General features: G+C 35.6%; 1 protein-coding gene across 11 annotated transcripts in view; it reads right to left on the bottom strand.

Moving 5' to 3' along the window:
* The window catches only part of KIAA1328 (KIAA1328 ortholog), a 337,652-nt gene that overhangs the window by 261,604 nt on the left and 53,614 nt on the right, over nt 1-22,434 (bottom strand). For all 11 annotated transcript variants that reach the window (XR_011504452.1, XM_044774592.2, XM_044774590.2 and 8 more), the window contains one exon: nt 19,271-19,386. Coding sequence is in view for 10 of the 11 variants with exons in the window: in XM_044774592.2 (XP_044630527.1) it covers nt 19,271-19,386 (116 nt within the window). In the remaining variant the exon portion in view is untranslated. The remainder of the gene's footprint in view (nt 1-19,270; nt 19,387-22,434) is intronic.

Here is a 22,434-nt window from a genome sequence, read left to right on the forward strand (position 1 = left end):
ACCGCTGCGCCACCAGGCGGGCCCCAAAAGTAAAAACTTTTGCTCTGCAAAAGACACTATTAAGGGAATGAAAAGATAAGCCACAGACTGGGAGAAAATATTTGCAAACCACATATCTGATAAAGGACTTGTATCCAGAATATATATAAAATTCTTAAAACTCAACAATAAAAAAACAAACAATCCAATTTAAAAATAAGCAAAAGATATGGACATCTCACCAAAGATGACAGACAGGTGGCAAATTTGCATATGAAAACATGATCAAAACCAAATGTCATTAGGGAAAGGTAAATTAAAAACCACAATGGCATATCACTACACACCTATTAGAATAGCTAAATCCAAATATTGAAAACAATTGCTGGTGAGAATGCAGAGCAAGAGGAACTGCTATTCATTGCTGGTGGGAATATAAAATGATGCAGCCACTTTGGGAGAGAATTTGGCAGTATCTTACAAATCTAGGCATAGTTTTATCATACAATCCAGCAATCATGATCGTAAGTATTTACTTAATTGATTTGAAAACTTATGTCCATACAAACCTCGCATGTGAATGTTTAGAGGAGCTTTTTTCATAATCACCAAAAACCAGAAGCAACCAAAATATCCTTTAATAAATGAGTAGATTACCAAACTGTGGTACATCCAAACAATGGAATACTACAGTAATAAAAAGTAATGATGTATTAGGCCCTGCAAAAACACTGATGAGTACTTATCAGCAAAGATGAGGTGTTATCCAATAGTTTCCAGATATGGGAGACAGGCGTGGGCTGTACCTACAGGCAGAAAGGAAGGTGCTCTAGTAAGACAAAGGGTAACCATTGCTCGCTTGTAGAAATGACAGGGTGATGACAATGGAGCAATGTTTTTAAAGTACTGAACGGGAAAAAACTCAAAAATTAGGGCAAAACAAAGACTTTTTCGTTAATTGAAAGAAAAGAATTAATAACTCTGACATCTGTTAATGGAAGTCTGTCAGGCAGAAGAAAGTGGTAACAGAAATATGGACTGCAAAGGAGCGCTGGAAGTGGTAACTACATGGGTAAATATATAAGATATTTTTCTTATTATTTAAATCTCCTTAAAGATAATTGATTATTTAATAAAAATAATAGTAAGGTGTGGGTATAAAATTACAATGTATCCTAACAACTGCACAAAGATCAGGAAGTGAGAAATGGTACCATACTAAAGTTAGGTAGCTAAAGTATACATAATCCATCATTGGAGGGTTGACTGTTATTAGTCAAAGGTGAATACCTACACCTTACAGCAACCATTAAATACCCAAAAGAACAGAGTGATAGCTAATAATCCAACAAAAGATAAAATGAAAATTTTTTAGATATTTAATTAATCCAAAAAATGGCAGAAAAAAGGAAAAGAGGAACAAAGGTCAAATGGGACAAATTGCAAAATGATAAACTCAAACCTAACTATCAAGAATCACATAAAATGTAAATGGTCTAAATACCCCAATTAAAAGCTATAGATGTTAGATTGGATTAAAAAGCAAGACTCATCTATGTGCTGGCTATGAGAAATGTGCTTTATACATAAAAACACAATTAGGTTAAAAGTTAAAGAATACAAAAAGATATACCATGCTAACACCAATCAAAAGAAGCTAGAGTAGGGGCCGGACTGCTGGCACAGCAGTTAAGGTTACATGCTCAGCTTCAGCGGCCCAGGGTTTGCCAGGGATCACGGGAGGGTACTTACCCATGGCTTATTAAGCCATGCTGTGGCAGACGTCCCACATATAAAATAGAGGAAGACGGGCACAGATATTAGCTCAGGGCCAATCTTCCTCAGCAAAAGGAGGAGGACTGGCAGTGGATGTTAGCTCAGGGCTAATCTTCCTCAAAAAAAAAAAAAAGAAGCTAGAGCAGCTCAATAAACATTAGGCAATATAGATTTCAGAGTAAAGAATATTACTAAGGATAAAAGGGGTCATTTCATAATGACAAAGGCATCAACTCATCGGAAGGAGATAATCTCAAACTTCTGTGCATCTAAAAAGAGATCTTCAAAATACATCAAGCAAAAACTGATAGAACTGCAAGGAGAAATAGATAAATCCACAATTATACTCAGAGATTTCAACTCCTCTTTCGCAATAATTGATAGAAGAAGTAGATGAAAAATCAATATGCATATAAAAGCTTTGCACGACACATCTGACACCTGTAGAATCATCCACCTAATAGCAGAATCCACGTTAATAGAATACACACCTCTCATATCTCCTCTCATATACACATCCCAGTGATATCCAAAGCCATAAAGTAGGAGGTGAAAACTTACGAAGAGAGCAAAAACTCCACCACCATCTCTCTTACAGAAAACATTTCTTATCGCAAGAAATTAGTACAAACAGAGCTTTAATATACAGGGATCGTGTTAAAAAGCAGATTTTGAAAAATTAAAGTCTGGCCTGGGGCCTAAGATTCTGCACTTCTTCTTTTATTTTTTTTTTTCCCCAAAGGCCCCCATGACGTAGTTGTGTATTTTTAGTTGTGGGTCCTTCTAGTTGTGGACTGTGGGATGCCGCCTCGACGTGGCCTGATGAGTAGTGCCATGTCCACGCCCATGATCTGAACCAGCGAAACCCTGGGCTGCGGAAGCGGAGCACGAGAACTTAACCACTCGGCCATGGGGCCGGCCCCCTCTACACTTCTAACAAGCGCCCAGGTGTTGCTGGTGATGCTGACATTCCAAATTCACAGGGTGTACTTGGAATAGCAAGAGACCAGAAGATGGGAAGAAAGTGAGTAAAGGAGGCTAAGGTCACTTAAGTTTTGCTGGCTTCTAGAAAGTCAATGACAGACAAAAACATAACATTTTTTGAGTAATTCTAATGTGGTTACAATGCTTTTAATACAAATTATTTCATTTAACCTTCAAAACAACTCTTATTTTAATTTTTCAAAGATGAAATCTGAAGCTCAGAGAGGTCACTTATTTACACACATTACAGAGCTGTCTAACTACCTGACAAAAAAGCACAGGTGTTCTGAGCACTAAATGAGCTCCACGGAAATTTTCTTTTCCTAACATTTCTCCTACAATCACATTAGTCTCAGATTTCTCTGAGTCCTTCCCTCCCCCTCCTCACTAGAAAGACCTAAGCATAACCACGAAACTGAGCAGAGAACTTTCACAAATACCATTACACAATTGAACTGGCAAGGAATTCTGTAAACATATGCCTTTAAACATCTTTTGGCTGACTCTTTTGTTATGTTTAAAGAGATGTTTAATATTTCACCTCAAAATATAATTAACTGACATGAAATTCAAGACATTTGAAAAATTCTAACTTTCACTGTGATGTCAAATTAGACCTACTTGCGTCCATTAGCTCCCCAAGTGATGATTAAATGATGAACTGGGAAAACATGTATATGCCACACTGATGATTTCAAGAATGAAGCAATATTCTGTATTATTCCAAAATATTCCACAACGTACATGCACTGTATTTAAAATTAGGTTAAAAATTTTTAATCGAATAAGGCATTAATTAACAAGTATTCTCTTGGCTCCTCCTATTTCCTCAAATACTAGCACTAGTCACAGAGCCGAGAAAAGATTAACAGATACATAGTTGTAAATATTTCCAGAGGCTAGAGAATTCTAAGAGCAATTACTGTCCTAGTTAACAATGGAAAAATAAAGAAAATCTATGTAGTGAAAAATCAAATACCCTAAATGAAAGTTTCCTTGAACAGGTGTAACACAGTGGATACCAGAGTCCCTGCGGCTTTGCAGACAGGTGGTGTTCTGACACCTCACGGTGCTCGAGGTTTATTTCTAAGCACTTTCATCATCGCTAAAAGGGAAGTGGTAATTGTGTTCCCCCAGCCATAAAAGAGAAAATAAGTATAACCAAGCAGGCAATGTCCTCCCAACTGGCTAGAACTTTATGGAAAGTACTTGACTGTATCTCAAATTTTTAACTTTACAAGAAACCTACAAAGAAACTGTCCTAAAGCAAAATTTAGGATTCTTTCATCCTGTGAAGTCAGGGCTTGGAAACCATAGCACTTAAAACACACCTCCTTTGCTGCCTTGAAGGTAGTAAAGTTCTACAGCAACAGAAATATTCAAGGGCAAGTTGTCGGATTAAATATCATGGTACTTTAAAACTGAACTGGCAGATGAAATTTTTATTTCAATATTAAACTTCTTTCCAGAAAAGGAAGAAATGTGCACAGGGAGGAAAAAGATAAGTCATATTTTTTTGGTGACACAGAATGTGTTTCTCTAGTTTTGTGGGAAAGCACACCCCACAAAAAAAAATTTTGTTGAAGAATATAATCACAAATAACTTTATAAACAGCTGAAAATATTGCCTTGCTAATAACAAGTGAGGCTGTACTTCCAGAACTTTAAAATGTTTTACACACAATGTCTATCTGGCAATAATAAAGGCTACATTTTCCCTAGATAGAAGGGCATGACCAATGTTTTCACTATGATACTTAAGAAGATCCTATCACTGTGAGAAGTACCAATCTCAGACTATTTTAAGAGATAACATAGAAAATTTATGAAAAGGCTGGGGTAAAATGAATAGCTAAGGAACTTCACCTCTACAGTAGTTTCTTCACAATCCTTACCATATTTCTTCCCTGGCAATTCCCCAAAGAACAGAAGTTCTTGCAAAAATTTCACTTGCCTCTTGACCTGTTAAGCCAAATAACATTTCTATGCAAATAATCCTTTTATGGTGTATCAGTTTTATGCTATATCAGTTCTAATAAATTTTTAGCAAGTAACTTGGGGCAAGAACTCCTCTTAAGGCTGCTTTCTTACTCTCTCTTGTCAGACTGCTAACCTTGCATTTTGAACTTTGCAGAGTCAGCTTTGGAATGAAGGTCCACTAAAAGTCAACAGTAAAATGCTGCCCTGAGCTAACAGAACACAAGAAAAGAAGGAGCCCCAAAAGACCAAAAAGTGCTAGTGTCTTCGTAGTGGGCACCAAAAAACCTGAATCAACTCTCAAAACAATTCTTTAGATGGTTGCTCTGTTTAAAATTTTCCAGCCATCTGATTGACAGCATTCACAAAAGCATCCACCAATGCTGAAGAAACAAAAGCTGACAGTACATATAGATATCCAAAAGCCAAGGAGTTTTTCCACAAAACCTGTCCTTCCATATTAATTCTGCTGCCTCGTTGACTCGCTCTTGGCCTCCCATCCTGCACCCCTCCCCCACCAAGTGACTCATTTTTCACAGTGAACATTTTCTAATGCATACAAATAGCATAGATGCCCAAGAGCATTAACATAACAGCCTCCACCATGAGGTATTACAATCCAGCTTAAGACACCAAAGGAACAAAAACATAGAGAATACTTTCAGAACTAACACTGTGGCCTGATATAGTCAAAGGCACTGAAAAGCACGCATCTCAAGATCAACATTTCAGAAGCAGAATTCTAAATATTCATAAGCAACCAGCTCTTTACTAAGACTCATCTCCTCATTTAAGACAACAAAACTAACCCTAGTCAGGTAGATAGCTATTCCTAATGAAATATTTTGAAGAGAAAACCAGATTATAACATTTAACCCTGGAAGTTTTATTTCATAAACTTATTTATATGGAGACAGACTTTATATCTAAAAGCGCAGATTTTTAAAATTTCCTTTGCCATTCGGGGGATGGAAAAGCATCCCTGATTTGTATATTAAAGCACAAGCATCTGTCCTACTGATGATATTCTAGGGAAGCACATTAGCATAAAATTTAACGATGTCAAATAAGTGGCTGTGAAATAGGGACTGCGTAAAGACACTATTTCCAAGGCTGACAGAAACATCACTGTTTAGAAATGCAAATGAAACCATTATGTTCAATAATTATATGAAAATATGAACAGTTCAGCATGTTTTCCAGCCCTGATGGCGGTTAATGGGATGTACGCTTATGTAAATAACTACTATTAAAGCTAATGCTGAAAAAAACTAATAAATTCATACTAAAGCAACTGATTTAGTATGCTTTTAAACCCCAGCAGTGCTCACTTATTAGAAAAGAGTGCATTATTATGTTTAGAACTCATTACTGCTACAAGTCACTGCAACTCCATCAATTACCATGCATTAATGAAAATGGGACACATACAAAAAAAAATTATTGCCTCTCAGCAGTTTTCTTTAAAGACAAAATCTAGGGGTATTACCATCATGGGGCCTTGTAGGGAACTTATCCACACTATAATCTTTATTACTAAAACAGTACTCCCAATACCATCACCCTAGGGTATTTTGATCATAAGAAGGGCTAACCTTTATGTAAAAATATCAGTATTTTACAAGATTGGCCATTTAACATCAATAAGAAATTTTTAATATTTGAATTACATTTTAAAAATTTTTTATTAACATATATGTGGCACATGGTCCTTTCTTTTCTTTTCTTTTTTTTGGTGAGGAAGATTGGCCCTGAGCTAACATCTGTGCCCATCCTTCTCTATTTTTTTTGTGTGTGGGATGCCACCTCAGCATGGCTTGATGAGTGGTGCATAAGTCTGTGCCCAGGATCCAAACCTGCAAACCCCAGGCCACTGAAGCAGAGCACACGAACTTAACCACTACAAACCAGGCCAGCCACACATGGTCCATTTTTTTAAAGAGAGGCTAAGAAATGAAAATACACAGGGGTAATCATACCAGTATAGAGGATAGATGGTTTCATTCCAAGATGCTGCCTGACATAACAGATAAATCCCCCTTAGTTCTACATTTATGCCTCAGTGAATTCTACAGAACTAAAGGATTGAATTTTTAAGAACAAACCTAAAATTTCCTTCTTGGCCACAAGATGGATTTCTTGAGATATATTAAATATTTAGTAAAAGAGATTAAGAACCTGGAAAATATTTGTTGTTTAAAATTCAAGTTTAGCCAGCACCTAACAGCAAGGAAATGCTGATGGAGCAGGAATGCAAATACAGAAATGTCTTTTCTCTCACTCCACTTGTGTCAACTTTCACAATTTGTTTCTTTAACATATGTAATTAAACTGATCTTTCATCCTTTTCCAGCATCTAGGAAAACAGAAAACACTTTAGCACCTACTAAATGTGAAAAATACTTGCTAAATCTCAGACACAGTCTTGTTATACACAATGAGTGTATGTTTATTTTGAAATTATAACTGTCACATCAGTCCAATCATTTGCAGCTGTAGCTCTTGTATGCTTGTTCATTCAGCTCTCAAGAAGCTTGCACTGCAATTTAGATCCTCCATCACCAGGTGGTAGCAGAGCACTAGGATCGTGCAGCTCCAGCAGTAAAGTGCAAGTTTTCTCTGGAGTCTGATCAAACAACTCCGGTTTAACAATTCATTCATGTAATGGGCATTTTTTGAGTACATACTGAGTAGCAGGTACTGTACTAGATTCTCAATGTATTAAGACAGAAATGATCTGAAGGAAATAGACAATAAATAAACATACGAGAGAATGTCAAGTACTATGCATAATCAGTGCTCATTCACAACTAAAAACAACAAACAAAACAATCTCTTAGGAAACTAGGAATAAAACAGAAATTCCTCAGTGTGATAAAAGGTACCTATCAAGAACCTGTAGCTAACACCAACCTTAAGGGTGAAATATGTATTTCCCCCTAAGATATGTAACAAGACAAGAATGTTCTTGCTCATCACTTCTATTCAATACCTAACTGGAGGTAATGCAATAAGGTAAGAAAAAGCAATAAAAGGCATAAAGACTAGAAATAAAGAACTAAAATTGTTTTTATTTGCTGATGCCATAATTGTTTGCAGATAAAATCCTAAGATATCTGTAAAACAACTATTAATACTAACAAGCGAGAATTTAGCAAGGTCAAAAGATACAAAATCAATATGCAAAAACTGACTATATTTCTAAACCCAACAAGTGAAAATTGAAACTTAAATTAAATTGAGAACAAAGTGTTCAAAATGAATAGACTCCTTCCTGCAGACTAGAACGTGCACGTAATGGCTGAAGCTTAGAAAGCCGAGATAAAAAGCGGCTCCCTAAAATCTATGGAGTCATCATACCTGCCTCAAACTGCCAAAACTCAGATGTCTTTTACATGAAAAGGAAATAAACATATATCTTGTTATGATTACTTTACTTTGGCATTTCTTGTACAAAGAAGCTTAATCCTGACACAGATTTATAAAACATCGTTAAGTAGGTTTTCCTTAAGATCTTGTCCACGCCTTGTCAGAGCAGCATATGACGCTGAGATTGCTTAGCAATTTGTACCTGATTTATCTTAGCAACAAGCTTTCTTAAAACTGCTTTAAAAAATTTAAAAGCCTGTTCCCTCACATAATCAAAAAGCATTTTCCTTCAAAAACTACAGTGTCTTTTCAAAAACTAGAGGGGGCTGGCCTGGTGGCACAGCAGTTAAGTTCGCACGTTCCACTTTGGTGACCCGGGGTTTGCCAGTTTGGATCCCGGGTGCAGACATGGCACCGCTTGGCAAGCCATGCTGTGGCAGGCGTCCCACATATAAAGTGGAGAAAGATGGGCATGGATGTTAGCTCAGGGCTAGTCTTCCTCAGCAAAAAGAGGAGGATTGGCAGCAGATATTAGCTCAGGGCCGATCTTCCTCAAAAACAAAACAAAACTAGAAACCTATTTGGGCAACAGAAATCTGAATGGAGACTCTAAAGGCAAAAAACCCCACAAAACCCCAAAAAACTCTTCAAATAAAAGATAGCATCTGAAATAAAAGATAATATTTGAAAGATTTATCAACTATATCTTCATATCTATTTTGTATACTGAAAATGTTTTTAGGGCAGGAAAACATTTTTGTAGACCTTAAATTTTTATAGAACTTTATAGTTTTTAAGAAAATTTACATATTTTATCTTATTTTATCACCTTTGTGGTAATAGTTCAGATACTATTAACCTGTTACATATGATGAAATTAAGACTTGCAGACGTCATTTATCAACGGTCATACAACTAGTTTAAAGGCAAAACTAAGTCAACATTTCAAGTTTTATGATTCTAGTACTCTTTCCAAAACACTACGGTCTTCTTGTCATTTCACACATGGAGATAAGTCATATTTGAGACATCCAATTTCTAATTAATTAAAAGTTTACAAAAGGACTTTTCATATAATTGGGGTTTTTGATTTAATAAGGATAAAAAAGCTGCCTTAGCAGCATGAAGCACTTCTCTGCCATTTCAAATTACTATATAATGCTATATGAAGAATATCATTATAAACGCTGTGATATCTCTAAATGATTACACTTACCATACTAAACCTTCCTCTCACTCCCTCTAGACTGCTTAACTAGTCCTGGTGCTTTTACTCTGGCTTTTACACTGATCCCTTGGGGTTACAAATGAGAGAGGCAACTTTGCTATGTGGCAACTTTTCCCTATACTCAACAAATAACTATTCTCTTCTGCCGCCAGATCATAGGCTCTCTTCCCTACTGCCAAGCTTTCTCTAGTGCAAATTTCTCATTAGGGCAATTACTATATCTAACTTTCTTTTTCTGTTGGTTTCATCTCTTTCTTATTTTCTCCTTTGCCTCTTGCTGCTTTTCCTGTGTTTATAAGCTTTTGTATGGAAAAAGGTCATAAAAGTATGGCCAAAAAAATAAAACACACACATCATGACAACTATTTGAAAAACTGACCACGTGGAATACAGTATTATCTTTCGATATCTGGATTTCCTAGGCTACATTTACTTAGAAATTCAAGGACTGCTTAACACTGTTGCGATAGGAAGGACTCTTTCTCCATTTGGCTCTGCTCTTCACGAGCTTGAAGATTCAGGAAAACAGCTCAATAGCCTAGGATTTTTGTATTGACAGAAGAGAATAAAATTGGGAGAAGGTGACAATTCTTATCATTTTATCTATGCAGAGATCCACTTCAGATATTGTTAACTTCTGTTTGTTACATGATTAAAATTACTACTTCTAAAAAATTACAGAGCTTGGAAATGTAAATCTTGGGCACAACTGTAAAAATAAAAAAGGAAATGTTATTGTGTAAGATGCTAACTGAAGTGAGAATATTACCATCTGAATCAGTTAAGAACTCACAGGTGAAAGCCATACTAAGGTTAAGAACACTAAATCAAATTTGCTACTGATTAATAATAAAGTCATTCATTATATTCTTCAAATCTAAAGCAATTACAAGCTGTGGTATGGCAAACATATTTAGCTGAAGAAATTACATCAGAATAGTCCTTTAAAGAAGATCAGTAATGTAAAAGGCTAAACAGAATAATGAACTCTCCTGAGCAATAATTATGAAATTGATTTATTGAAAGTCTATTTCTTCATGCAAGAACTGTTGAAACTTTCCAAAGTAATTTTAAATGATGCCAAACAGATTTAATACTGTTTACCCACTGCAGAACTATCACTGAAAAAAATTTTTTAATTAAACAGAGATGTAAAAAATCAATTTCTTTGAATTTCAGTCTGCTGAGCTTATTTTTTTTTAGGAATTTTTTTTTTATACAGCTTTTTTTATGCTTTTTTGGTGAGGAAGACTGGCCCTGAGCTAAGATCTGTTGCCAATCTTCCCCTGCTGTTTTTTTTCCCTCCCCAAAGCCCGAGTATATAGTTGTATATCCTAGTTGTAAGTCATTCTAGTTCTTCTACGTGGGATGCCGCCACAGCATGGCCTAATAAGCTGTGCACAGGTCTGCACCCAGGATCCAAACTGGCGAACCCGGGGCCGCCAGAGTAGAATGAGTGAACTTAAGCACTTGGCCACAGGGCTGGCCCCCTGCTGAGATACTTCTACAGGGGCATCAAAAACAAATGAATCCCTTAGCCACTAGGGCCATTTTAGAAGGCCCAATCCACACCTATTTGAATCCCACTGTCACTCACTATAAAGCAACACAAAAGCTGCTCTTTGAGAGTGCCCAGTCTCTATATGTGAAGCCTTCAGTAAGCCAAGGAAATCAGAAGACTATCAAAATCAAACCTGAAAAATAAAACTATTTGTTTTATTATAAAGTGGGTATACCACAGATATTAAAAGGATCTCAGACAAAAAGGCAGAGAAATCCCTAGAAGCTAATCTCATCAAAAAAATAATACGAAATAATATTCTAAAAATTATCCTTCAAAGTGCATTAACACCCAACAAGGAGAATAAAAATAAGGGAAAATATTCAGAGAATGATATTTGAAAACACACTAATGTTTAGAAACACTACCTTTCTACAGATACACTGAAAGGCCTTTTTACCTTAGAATAAAAATACCAAAGAACTAAGTATATGTTAAATACTGTCTAAATCTGCTTTGGCTTCCATGACAAAATACCATAGATTGGGTGGCTTAAACAATAGAAATTTATTTTCTCACAGTTCTGGAGGCTGGAAAGTCCAACACTGAGGTCCCATAGGGTTTGGTTTCTGGTGAGAGCTTTCTTCCTGACTTTCAGATGGCCACCTTCTTGCTGTGTTCTCACATGGTGGGGAGTGCGAAGGAAGGGGAGAGAGAGATCTCTTCTTATATGGTCACCATGCTATGGGATTAGGGCCCCATCTTATGACACCATTTAACCTTAATCACCTCCTAAAAACCCTATCTATAGATACAGTCACTTTGCAGGGGGGTGGTTAGGGCTTCAACATATGAATTTTGGAGGGACACAACTCAGTCTATAGCAAATACTAAAATAACACATACATACACAAATAAATGAATCTTGCTAAGCGCAGAATAGAGAGCCAAGAACAATCTCATATCTCAATACTCCAAAGCATGTAAGTTTAGCAGTCAGATAAATTCATCAGAATTTCTTTAAGACTTGTCTCATTTCCACAGAGCAAAACCTGAATATCAGAAAAGGTACCCCAGGACGGAAAGCAGATCCTAATCGTTTGCTGGCACATTTGTTTCAACATATAAATATACTCAAAATTCTCTTACAGCCTTAAAACAAACCTAAAAACATTCCTTCAAATATAGATGCCCCTTTGGCGAGACAATATCTCCTCTTCTTCACAGCCTTCACTTTCTCACCACTACTCAAGTCTAAAGCCACTGCAAATCAGCTTTTTCTTCTAAAATGCCACAGAAATGCTCCTGCATTCGATGACTTGTATAAAGTCATAAAGGTATAAAGCAGCTGATCCAAGACCCTGACATACGCTTTCTTATTCAAAATCCAATACTGTCACAAAAACACCACAGCTGCCCAAAGAACCATAAAATACACAAGTTAGGGCAGTTAGTACAGGTGAAAATGTTTGAAGAATTCTAAGAGCCAAATACTGAAAAAAAAAAAATTATCAGAGAATACGTCTTAAAGAAGTCTTGAAGAAGAAAACTAGTAAAAGGAACAATGACAAAGAAATAGAAATAAACTGTAATAAGTAGGAAAAACCAATGCGTCTTTCCTACCTAGTATGTAGGGACCATACAAGAGAGTCATTAAAATGAAGGTCACATATATTATGTGATATCAGTAACAGAGCGCTTGACTATGAGTTAAGAATATGCGTTTGATATTTTAGGCCATAGAAGCCAAGGAAAGGTATTAAAAAGCGATTTGGATGTAATAAAGTGATGTCATAAAAACAGTCCTTAAGAAAGATTAATCTGGCAACAGTGATGGAATGAAGTCAATCAAAAAATAGTTGGTGAGAATGGGGAAAGGACAAAAGGATACTATACAGTAATGTAGGAATGCAGTAAAGTGTCCAGGAAAATAGCAAAAGAAAATGGGCTCAGAATAATGTTTCAGAAGGAAAAGCATAAAGACGTGGTGACTGAATAGAAATGCCAAAATAGAAGAAAATCTCATGAACATTCTACATATCTAGATTTCTGAATAACTCAGGTTATATTCTTTTCAGTACCAAAAAATTGTTTAACCAACGTTGTATAAAAAGCACAGTAAGATACATTAAAATTTTCATAAAATTGTGCTTTACTATAAATCAGGCTAGAAATGTAAGGCTTATTTGTATCATTCACTGCTGCAGAAATAATTTGGTATAATGGAAAAACACCTGGTGTCAAAAGATTTCACTCAACTCTGCAAGGGGCTGTTACACTTACCTCTTCAGACCTATATCTTTATCTGTAAAATGATGACAAGAGTATCTGCCTCATCTAATTTAACCAGGTTATCGTGAAGATTAAAAAGCATAAGTGAAAGTGCTCTGTAAATAGAAAACCAATATACAAACGTAAGATGTCTTACTAATACAAGTACTAGAAGTACTAAAAAGTAACAGGGATAAAAACAATTTAGCATTATTTTGATGCCTCAGAACCATCATTATGAATATTAACTACTGTACTGCATTTAATAAATGATGGTCTTGGGATAAATCTATGTGGGCAGCGTTCTAGACTGCTGTACATTTTCAGTTCTTATGTGGTTTTTAAGTTTCCCTGTCAACTCCCCAGTTAGCTTCAACCTTCTCACTGTAGCTCCATTCTCTACTTCTAGTTTTCTGTCTTTAATCTCAATGGACTTATAAACTAGTCACTAGATAATGTTTATTATTATCCATATTACAGCCTCAGGAACTCTCATATAAGAAAAGTGCAAAAATAGGGGATCAGAGCCATTGAGGAGTACTTCTCTCTATTCTTATTCTTGGATGAGTTCCAGAAAAGTAAAGTGTAAATATAACTCACTATCACAGAGTAATTTAACCCCTCAAGGCTTACTGGAATGAAATTAAGGATATGGATAAAATTTTATAATCCTTTTTACTTTCTGCAAACATTTATCATCAATTCCTCCCTGTGTTTTGCATTAATATCTAAATATTTTTAAGAGAACAAAAGAATCTTTAAGAACAGTTTAGGCAACAACAAAACTAGTAACAATCAGTTCTTTCCTTAAACATGCTTATTTCTCTGTAATACAAATGGAAAGAGTTACTAAACCTGTTATTGTGATTTAAAATGACACTCCAGGACAATACACAATAATAATGGTCCAAAACCTGCTTAAGTTATACAGCATCACAAAACAAACAAACAAAAATGGACTCAACCAGTACAACTTCTACGGTGTTAAAGATAAGTATTAGATTAATAAAACAATATTGTCTAGGGCTTGTTAAGTGGAATAAATTGACTTTATCCAAGTACACAGAATATATTCTATCACTATAGAATTAAATTTGTAAACAAAAAACAAAAGCCCAATATTTATTCAAAACAAAAAGGCCAAGATTCATCAAAGTTGATAATGTGTTTGGAAACATACATACTTGCTATATTAGTATATCACACTGCCAGACACCAAAACACCATCTCCTTTGTCTATAGCCCTCTTCATTTTAAGATTTTCAGATCTTTAATTCTCCCAGAACTATTTCCACGACTACAAAATCTCCTGCCTTCTCTTAGGAAAGGCCAAAAAGATTAACTAGAAGGGAGAGATTGACTTTTCTTTTGAAACTTACTTCCTTTCTCATGAAACTTATTTTTACTATCCTTCCCAACCCTCCCTACCCAACACCACCCCACCCAAATCTATGACAGAGCTTCCTGCAGTATGGTTGCTATCTTTAGTAAAAGTCTAATGGATCATGGTAGAAGATCCTGAAGCAGAGATGTATAGTTAAACAGAAAGTTTTGAATACCTCTGAAGTATTACTGTTATTTCAACTAATGAATTCTTTTACATAATTAGATGAAATTCTTGTGAATTTTCTCTAGTATATTTTCACCACAGACATACTAAAACCTTTGGCTCATTCTAAAACAGTCCTCAAAAGGTTAAGGTTATTTCCTTTAAAATTCTTTCTTCCTAGAGCAAGGTTTCTAAAATGACCACTCATACAATGGGCTCAAGGATCTCAGCTAAGCACCTCTAAACCTCTTTGATTTACTAGGTTCCAGTCAGAGAGATAATGGAAAAGGACCAGAAGGAGAAAAAAACACAAACATCTCTGTCAGTCTGGTTTCTGGGAGAGGAAAGTAAGACTTAGTTTCCTCTCCAGTCAGCACGCAACAGGTACAGGTGGCACAAAGAGGTTTCCTCTTTCACAGAAATTAGAAGACAAGGCAGAGAAGAGATCAATTTCCCTTTCCTACTGTGCCTCTAAACACCTAAGCACTTGCATAGCCTAATGAAAACCATCAAAACCCCAGTGAAGAGAGGCACAGACAGGAGAAACAGAGGGTCTAGTCATCTCATCCCTCATCTATATTAATTTAGTAATAATGAGAATTGCTGTATTTTTTCAGTGCCTACTAAGTACAAGACACTGTTAGGTTCTTTTCAAACATAATGTAAAGAAACTATCAATTGCAACAGGCCTGCAAATAAGGCATTATTAGCTATCCATATATTATAGATGAGAAAAGAGACTCAGAGAAGTTCAGTAGCTTTCCCAAAATCAGATAGCTGGTCAAAGCTAAAACAGGATTTCAAGCTATAGCCCTTTGTGGTTTCTTCACTGTCACCTCTCTTGCTGTGCTAGCTAAAACAGTGAAGTCAGTAAACATCAGACTTTACTTCCCTTCTGTAAGCTTCAGATAGCATCATGACCTGAGGCATATGCTCTGGAAATACAATTAGCTCGAATATTAATCGACTTTTCTAATGGCTACATCTTCTGTGTCTTATACTGTTACATGCTAACATGTTTAGGAATTATTCCTCTTGGACATAGTTACCTCTAAGTTTCAGATTTATCTCTCCTTTCAATTCATTTAGCTAGACAAAAATCTACTAGGTTCATCAGACTGCTTGACTTTATAAACGGCATATTCATTTACACAGTTAAGTTCTCAGGAAATAAGCTTTCTTTTCCAAACTAAAAATTATCAAGAATTTTTATGTAATAATAACATATTCTCTATTTATTGTAACAACAAATCTTTCAAAAGCCTGATCCAAATGAAAACATGCACAATATCTCTTCTCTTTTTCATTAAGGGACTGGTATGTGTTTGTATAGTTGATCAACGAATCAAGTTATTAGAACTTTTAAAACAAAACCCCCCTAAATTTAGTATAACACATCTTTAAAATGTCAAAAATCAGAATTCATATAGTTCCTCACAAAGAAAGAGACTTTAAAAATGATCTGAAATTATGTTTTCATGTATATGAAAGAGTCTGAATCATTAATGTATGATAGGTAAATGTATCTGTAGTTAAAGTTATATTGTTTTAAATTATAACCTTGTTTTATGTTTCTAAGTTTTGTAGAACTTTATGTACTGTAAAATCATCTATACTAACCTTTGACAGGTTTATGCTGGTAAAGGGGATTTGTACCTGAGCAATCTACTTGGAGCAAAAACCATGGATGGCTCTGTTTTTTAATCATATCTTCCTTTCTTCCTTCTTTGACAAGTTCCACAAATACCACCTATATTTGGTGATTCAAAAAATCTTAAACTAATTAATGAAACCATTTCAATTTTTGATAATGGTCTAACATTTACTCCAATCTTCATCACAATAATAATAAGTGCTCAAGTCAGAGACTTTCATTACTATATGTAGTATGTAGACCACGTGTCTAAGTCTCTGACTTGATTTATATGCCTTTTCCTTTACACTTATAAAATAGATCAGAGGTGAGCAAACTTTTTCTCTAGAGGGTCAGATAGTACATATTTTAGGCTATGCAGGCCACAGCGTCTTTCTTGCAACTATTCAACTTGTAGCTGCAGTACAAAAGCAGCCACAGCCAGTACATAAATGATCGGGCGTGGCTGGATTTAGCCAGCACTCTACTGGATTTGGCCCACGGCAGTAGTCTGCTGAGCCCTGGGCTAAGTCATGGGGAAAACAGGAAAAATTGTGTCACTACAATTATCTAGGGTAGCTTAATATTTAGCCTGAGAGAAGAAATCATTCATATCCATACTGAATTTAGACTGCTTCAGCACTAAATACAATTAATCTTGACCTTAATAGTGTTAAATATCCGAGATTAGATTCTACTTTTACAGATAGCAACACATTTTTGTTAAGCATATCACCAGATAAACAAACCCAATCTAATTGTGGCCAGGCTTTCTAAACTGTCTGCTATTTCCCTCTCTCACTTTATTTCCTCAACTCACCCCAATTCTGCCAGACCTAACACTTATTTTTATGTCTCTGGAAGGTCAAGGTATCACCTCCTCTCCCCTATATTAAAGTGAATTCTATTCCCCTATTTCTGCTAAAAGACAGAGTTGGAGGCTGACTTCATTCCCAATCCCCTTCTCCCATGCTGCCTTCCACTATATAAGTTGGACACGCCAAATGCTCACCTTCTCAGCCTCTCCTGAAGCTTAGCATGGCCATGTAATAAAGTTCAGGACAATAAATATCTTATGAAACATGGCGGGGGGGGGGTGCTTTGAGAAAGATTTTATGTTTTTTTTAAAAAAGGAGGAGGAATCACAACTGCCAGGACCTCTTCCTCCCCCTTTCTTCCTGCTTTAATGCAAATACGATACCTGGAATTGGAGCAACCATTTTTCACCTGGAATTTTGCAACTATCAGAAAAAGCTATGAGAATTGTAGAGATGTCAGCACTGAAAACTTCAAGCCACTGAACCAATGTCAGAGAGCACTTATCTCCAGAGATGAAAAACAGACCCTGTAAAGCAAATTCTTGTTGCAAATAAAAGCATTCATTTTTTTTTTTGAGGAAGATTAGCCCTGAGCTAACTGCTGCCAATCCTCCTCTTTTTGCTGAGGAAGACTGGCCCTGAGCTAACATCTGTGCCCATCTTCCTCTACTTTATATGTGGGACACCTACCACAGCATGGTGTGCCATGCGGTGCCATGTCCACACCTGGGATCTGAACCAGTGAACCCCGGGCCGCCGAAGCAGAACGTGTGCATTTAACTGCTGTGCCACCGGGCCAGCGGCCCCAAAAGCGTTCTTAATCTACCTTTTCTACAAAGTGTTAGGGTCCCCAGTCACTACTCCATGTAAGAAGTGAAAGACCAAAACTGGCTGAGCCTAGATGGTTGTGAATTCTGACTAAACAGCACTACTTTAACCTTAAGAGAAAAGCAGCAGGAAGAAAATCCCAAGAGTCTAGCCTGAGAGTCACAAACCCAGGATAATAAAGTCAATGAGGGCAAAGAAAAGAGAAGGCACAAGATGATTATTGAAAGGTTAAAAAGATATAGAAAAAAAAAAAAATTGAAAAAGTTCTCCTTTACAATTGTGGGCCAATAAGCCTTATGAATGTTCTACTCAGCAAGTCAAGTTTGAGAATTCTGATGATATTAATTTCCAACTGTGTACGACCAGTTTGAAAAACAAAAGTTCAGACCTCATTTTTCATATTGTTATATTCACAAGTTACATTCTTGTGCTTTTTTTGAAGCTAATTAATTTATCTTTATGCTTCCATTTCCCTGGTATTGACAAAGGTATACTTACTGTCAATACATGATCATCTTTGACACTTGAACAATCTTTGAAATAATTAATAACAATCAAGTTAATGATGGTACTGACAATAAGGACAATGACTCCTTCAAGCATTCACACACTAGTTTAGCTGGCCGATACATCACTCTAACTTTAGAGATAGTCACTTCTCTTTTATATCAACAGCACTGCAAAAAATACTCCAAGATAGGTAATTCTACCCATTCAAAAGAAATGCCAGAAATACACTTATTTTACCTCACATATCCCTTAAACTACAACTCTTAAGTTAAAACACTAGTTCCTATTTTACTTTCTTACAAATAATGTAATATATATATTCACACACACCCCCTCTAGTACTAAACCTAGTAGTTTTCTCCTCATGAAAATAGTTTGATGGTTTTATGCTGCAGCGTAAACACTTAGCTATTACAACATTTACAAATTATGATGGGTTTTTTTATTTTTATGATTTTAGAGTAGAATTCCTTAGGACAGTCAAAGCTTTAGCTAGAAAGAATACCAACTACAAAGAGGTTTCAGGCTCAATTACAGTTGTGGAACAGAATTTAATAAAGCTCCAACACCACATTTTCATGCCCAAATTTCTTATTGTCTTTTTTAGTTGACAAATATGTGCTCCGCAGGATAACAGCAGCAGCAGAACAGCTGGATGGCCGTTATCAAGCAAAAGGAAGCAACTGCACATGCTGTTAAGTGTCGTTCTGATTCCCTAGAAATGGCAGCCCATGCAGATTTACTCCCTGTTATAAATTAGAACAATTATTTCTCTGGAGTTTAAATTTTCTTCATGAAAGAGTCAAACTTTGTGCACATTAAAAAAGAGGACTTTCAAAAAGGATATCTTCCCTTTCTTTGATGATCAGTTCATTCTGTTCTTCCAACTGCCTGATCTTCTTCTCAAATGATTCCTGCTCAGCTTTGAGTCGTTCTTCTGTCACTTCCTTTTCCTCACTTACTCTGAAAGAAATAAAAAAATGAAAAAGAAAATGCCTATGAGAATAAAATAAAATATGTGCCTACAGCTGCAGTTTACCAAAACTAGATTTCTTCCAGAGGCGTGCTGATTTCTTCGGAAATACTGTATGTTCTGTTTTTTTTTTATTAACCTTTCTTCCACACCTTTATAATAAAATATGCATGTGATCTTTACATCAAGAATGTTTCCAATCTTCAGAAGCATCTTAAATATGGAAAATCCTCCACAGAACATAGGTTCCCAATTATAATCCAGGACACAAAAATATCCAATTTTTAAAACATAGGTTTCATTTCTTCAATATCAAAATAGGCACAATTTATTTTTATTTAGATCTTTTTCACACTTTTATTTAAATCCTGCCAATGAAATTGACAACATATATATATCTCACAAACATTTCACTAAATATACATAGACAATTTTATTCTTTTTCCCAGTACTGATACCCTTTATTCCTCAGTAGCATATAAATAACTGAACTGGGATAAAAAGACGGCATTAACACAAAAAAAGCTTTGCACTATATTTATTCTTAGCCCAAAAATGATGATAAATTTAAAAACACTGACCAAAAACATCAGTACCTTTAACATTTAACTTTGAAAAGTATTCCAACTCAATCCTACCAAAATGGGGTGGTTTCTGACAAGAGCAGAGAGGGAAAAAAACAACAAACAACAAAATACTGAACAATAACATTAAAACTTATCTTGAAATGACAAGCCTAATTTTCATGTTAATTCTGTGCTGAGATATTAGCCCTAAGTTTCTCTGTTACTGGTGCTTATTTCTCCAAGGAGAGTACAACACATTTATGCTACAAGATCACACCAAGATATGTGAAGTGAAACCCACAGGGAAACCAAACCTTTCCTCTGCTCTCCTAAATTTACTTCCCCCCAGATGCCTACTCTCCCAGAGCAATTTCTGAATAACATGAACTCCATAGCCTTTCGTTTGCTGCTAGCCTTCTGGTGGAGATATTGAAATCAATGAGATAACAGAATAAAAATTAGAATTTTGAATGTTTAAGAGTTGATTGTACCTTGTCTTGGAAATAATTTGTGTGAAAGTGCACGGTACACAGTAGTGTTCAAAAAATAGGTTGATTTCTTCTTGCTCATCATGACATTCAAATCATTTCCCCAATCTCTATTATTTATGTTTAGCATACTAATAGGCCTATGAACGGGACTCAGGTTCTTCTTTCTAAGAGGATAATCTCTAAAACGGATACAATTACAAGCAATTCAGACAATAAACAAAGAACAAATATATATATCTTAAGAGGATTTATACTCTAGTGTCAGGTTACCCTGTCTCCTGTTGTCATCTCTTTACAATGCCTTCCCTTTTCTTGTTATTTCTCTCAAGCACATTTGCACTAACATCTTTCAGAGTAATTCCCCATTGCCTATAAGTTTTTCTAAAATTGTCAAGTATTTGTACTATTTATTATTTCTACCATCCAAATTGCTCCTCTTTGATCTATCAAAAAGCTTCTGAAACATCTTTGCCAAGAAACTGTTCCAGATCAAGTAAAACCTCCAAACTGTAAATCAGAAGACAAGTACACTTGGAGACTTTGGCAAAGTGTGCTTATTTCTCTGGGCGTCATTACTCTCACTTGTAAAGAAGAAAGCCTAGACTAGACAATTTTAAAAATTCTTCCCAGCTGAAGTCCGATGATTTCCTTCACTATACTATAAATATCCTGATACTGTATATGTCCTTTATAAATATGGAGAGCATTTGTAAAGAAACAAGAAAGAAGTTATCAAACATTTGCTCAGGGTACATGGTATATAACATTATAATCTAGATAAAAGCTATAGCCACAGGATAAGGGAAGTAGTAGATAATAAGAGAAATATTAAAAAGTGCAAAGATACAAAATTTAGCATGAGGATAAATAATGCAGGACAAAGGAAGTGACAAACCTGTAGGATTGTGCATAAAATAAAGATAAATAGGTGATGCTATATACATATTTTAAGGAGAGAATAAACACTGTTGAGGTGAAAAAATATGCAGCAAAATCTCTCCATTTAGATTGATAAAATCTTAAAGACAAGACTGAAGAGGAAAATCCATAAGTAGATAAGAGAACATTTATGTTCATGTACTTATTAAAAAATATTTACCGAAAATTTCCTACCATAGGGAAAAATAATCACAGTAACCTTATTCAATTATGAGGTATTCAACAGGAACCTAACAATGGTTCTCTATAGTTTCAATCTCATTCATAAAAGCCATATAAATATGAGGAATGGCTCAAAGATTTGTTTCTTCAACAAGCAGGGGCAGGCCCAGTGGCATAGTGGTTAAGTTTGTGCACTCTACTTTGGTGGCCCAGAGTTCAAGGGTTTGGATTCCAGGCGTGGACCTACACACTGCTCACCAACGCATGCTGTGGTGCCATCCCACATACAAAGTACAGGAAGATGGGCATAGACGTTAGCTCAAGGCCAATCTTCCTCACCAAAAATACCCAAAAAACCAAACAAAAAAAACAAGTAATGCTCCAGGGCCATAAAAACAGTAACAAAAAATTAGATTGCCAAGTTTACCTTAATATTAAATTAAAGGCAGAGATTATCTCTAGAGTCTACTAGGTCAGAACATACAGGTGTCATATAGGTATAACCCAAAATTTACTTACTCCCTTTGTTGGACTTAAAGGAAACACATGAAAACTCTAGGGATCACTGAAGGCAAAATGCTTGTACATATATTCCATAACACCAGAATCTACAATGAGCTTTTCCCAAAACTTAAAGTGTTCTACCCAGAAAAATCATTCTCTTCTAAATTTAGTTTCTGGGTATGTTTGAAAAATTTGTCACTACACTATTTAAACAGGGCTTTTTTTTTCCAAATCTTTTTTGTTATGCTGCTATCGTTAGACTACCTTTTAGCAATTATTATGCTCTAGAAGGCTATAAAATTAACAAGCTCTGTTAAGCACAAAGTGCAACACTTCTTCAACAGGCCTATATATAAAGATATGCATGGCTTCTTTG

This window comes from Equus asinus, chromosome 7, assembly GCF_041296235.1.
Source record: "Equus asinus isolate D_3611 breed Donkey chromosome 7, EquAss-T2T_v2, whole genome shotgun sequence".
Lineage (NCBI taxonomy): Eukaryota > Metazoa > Chordata > Mammalia > Perissodactyla > Equidae > Equus > Equus asinus.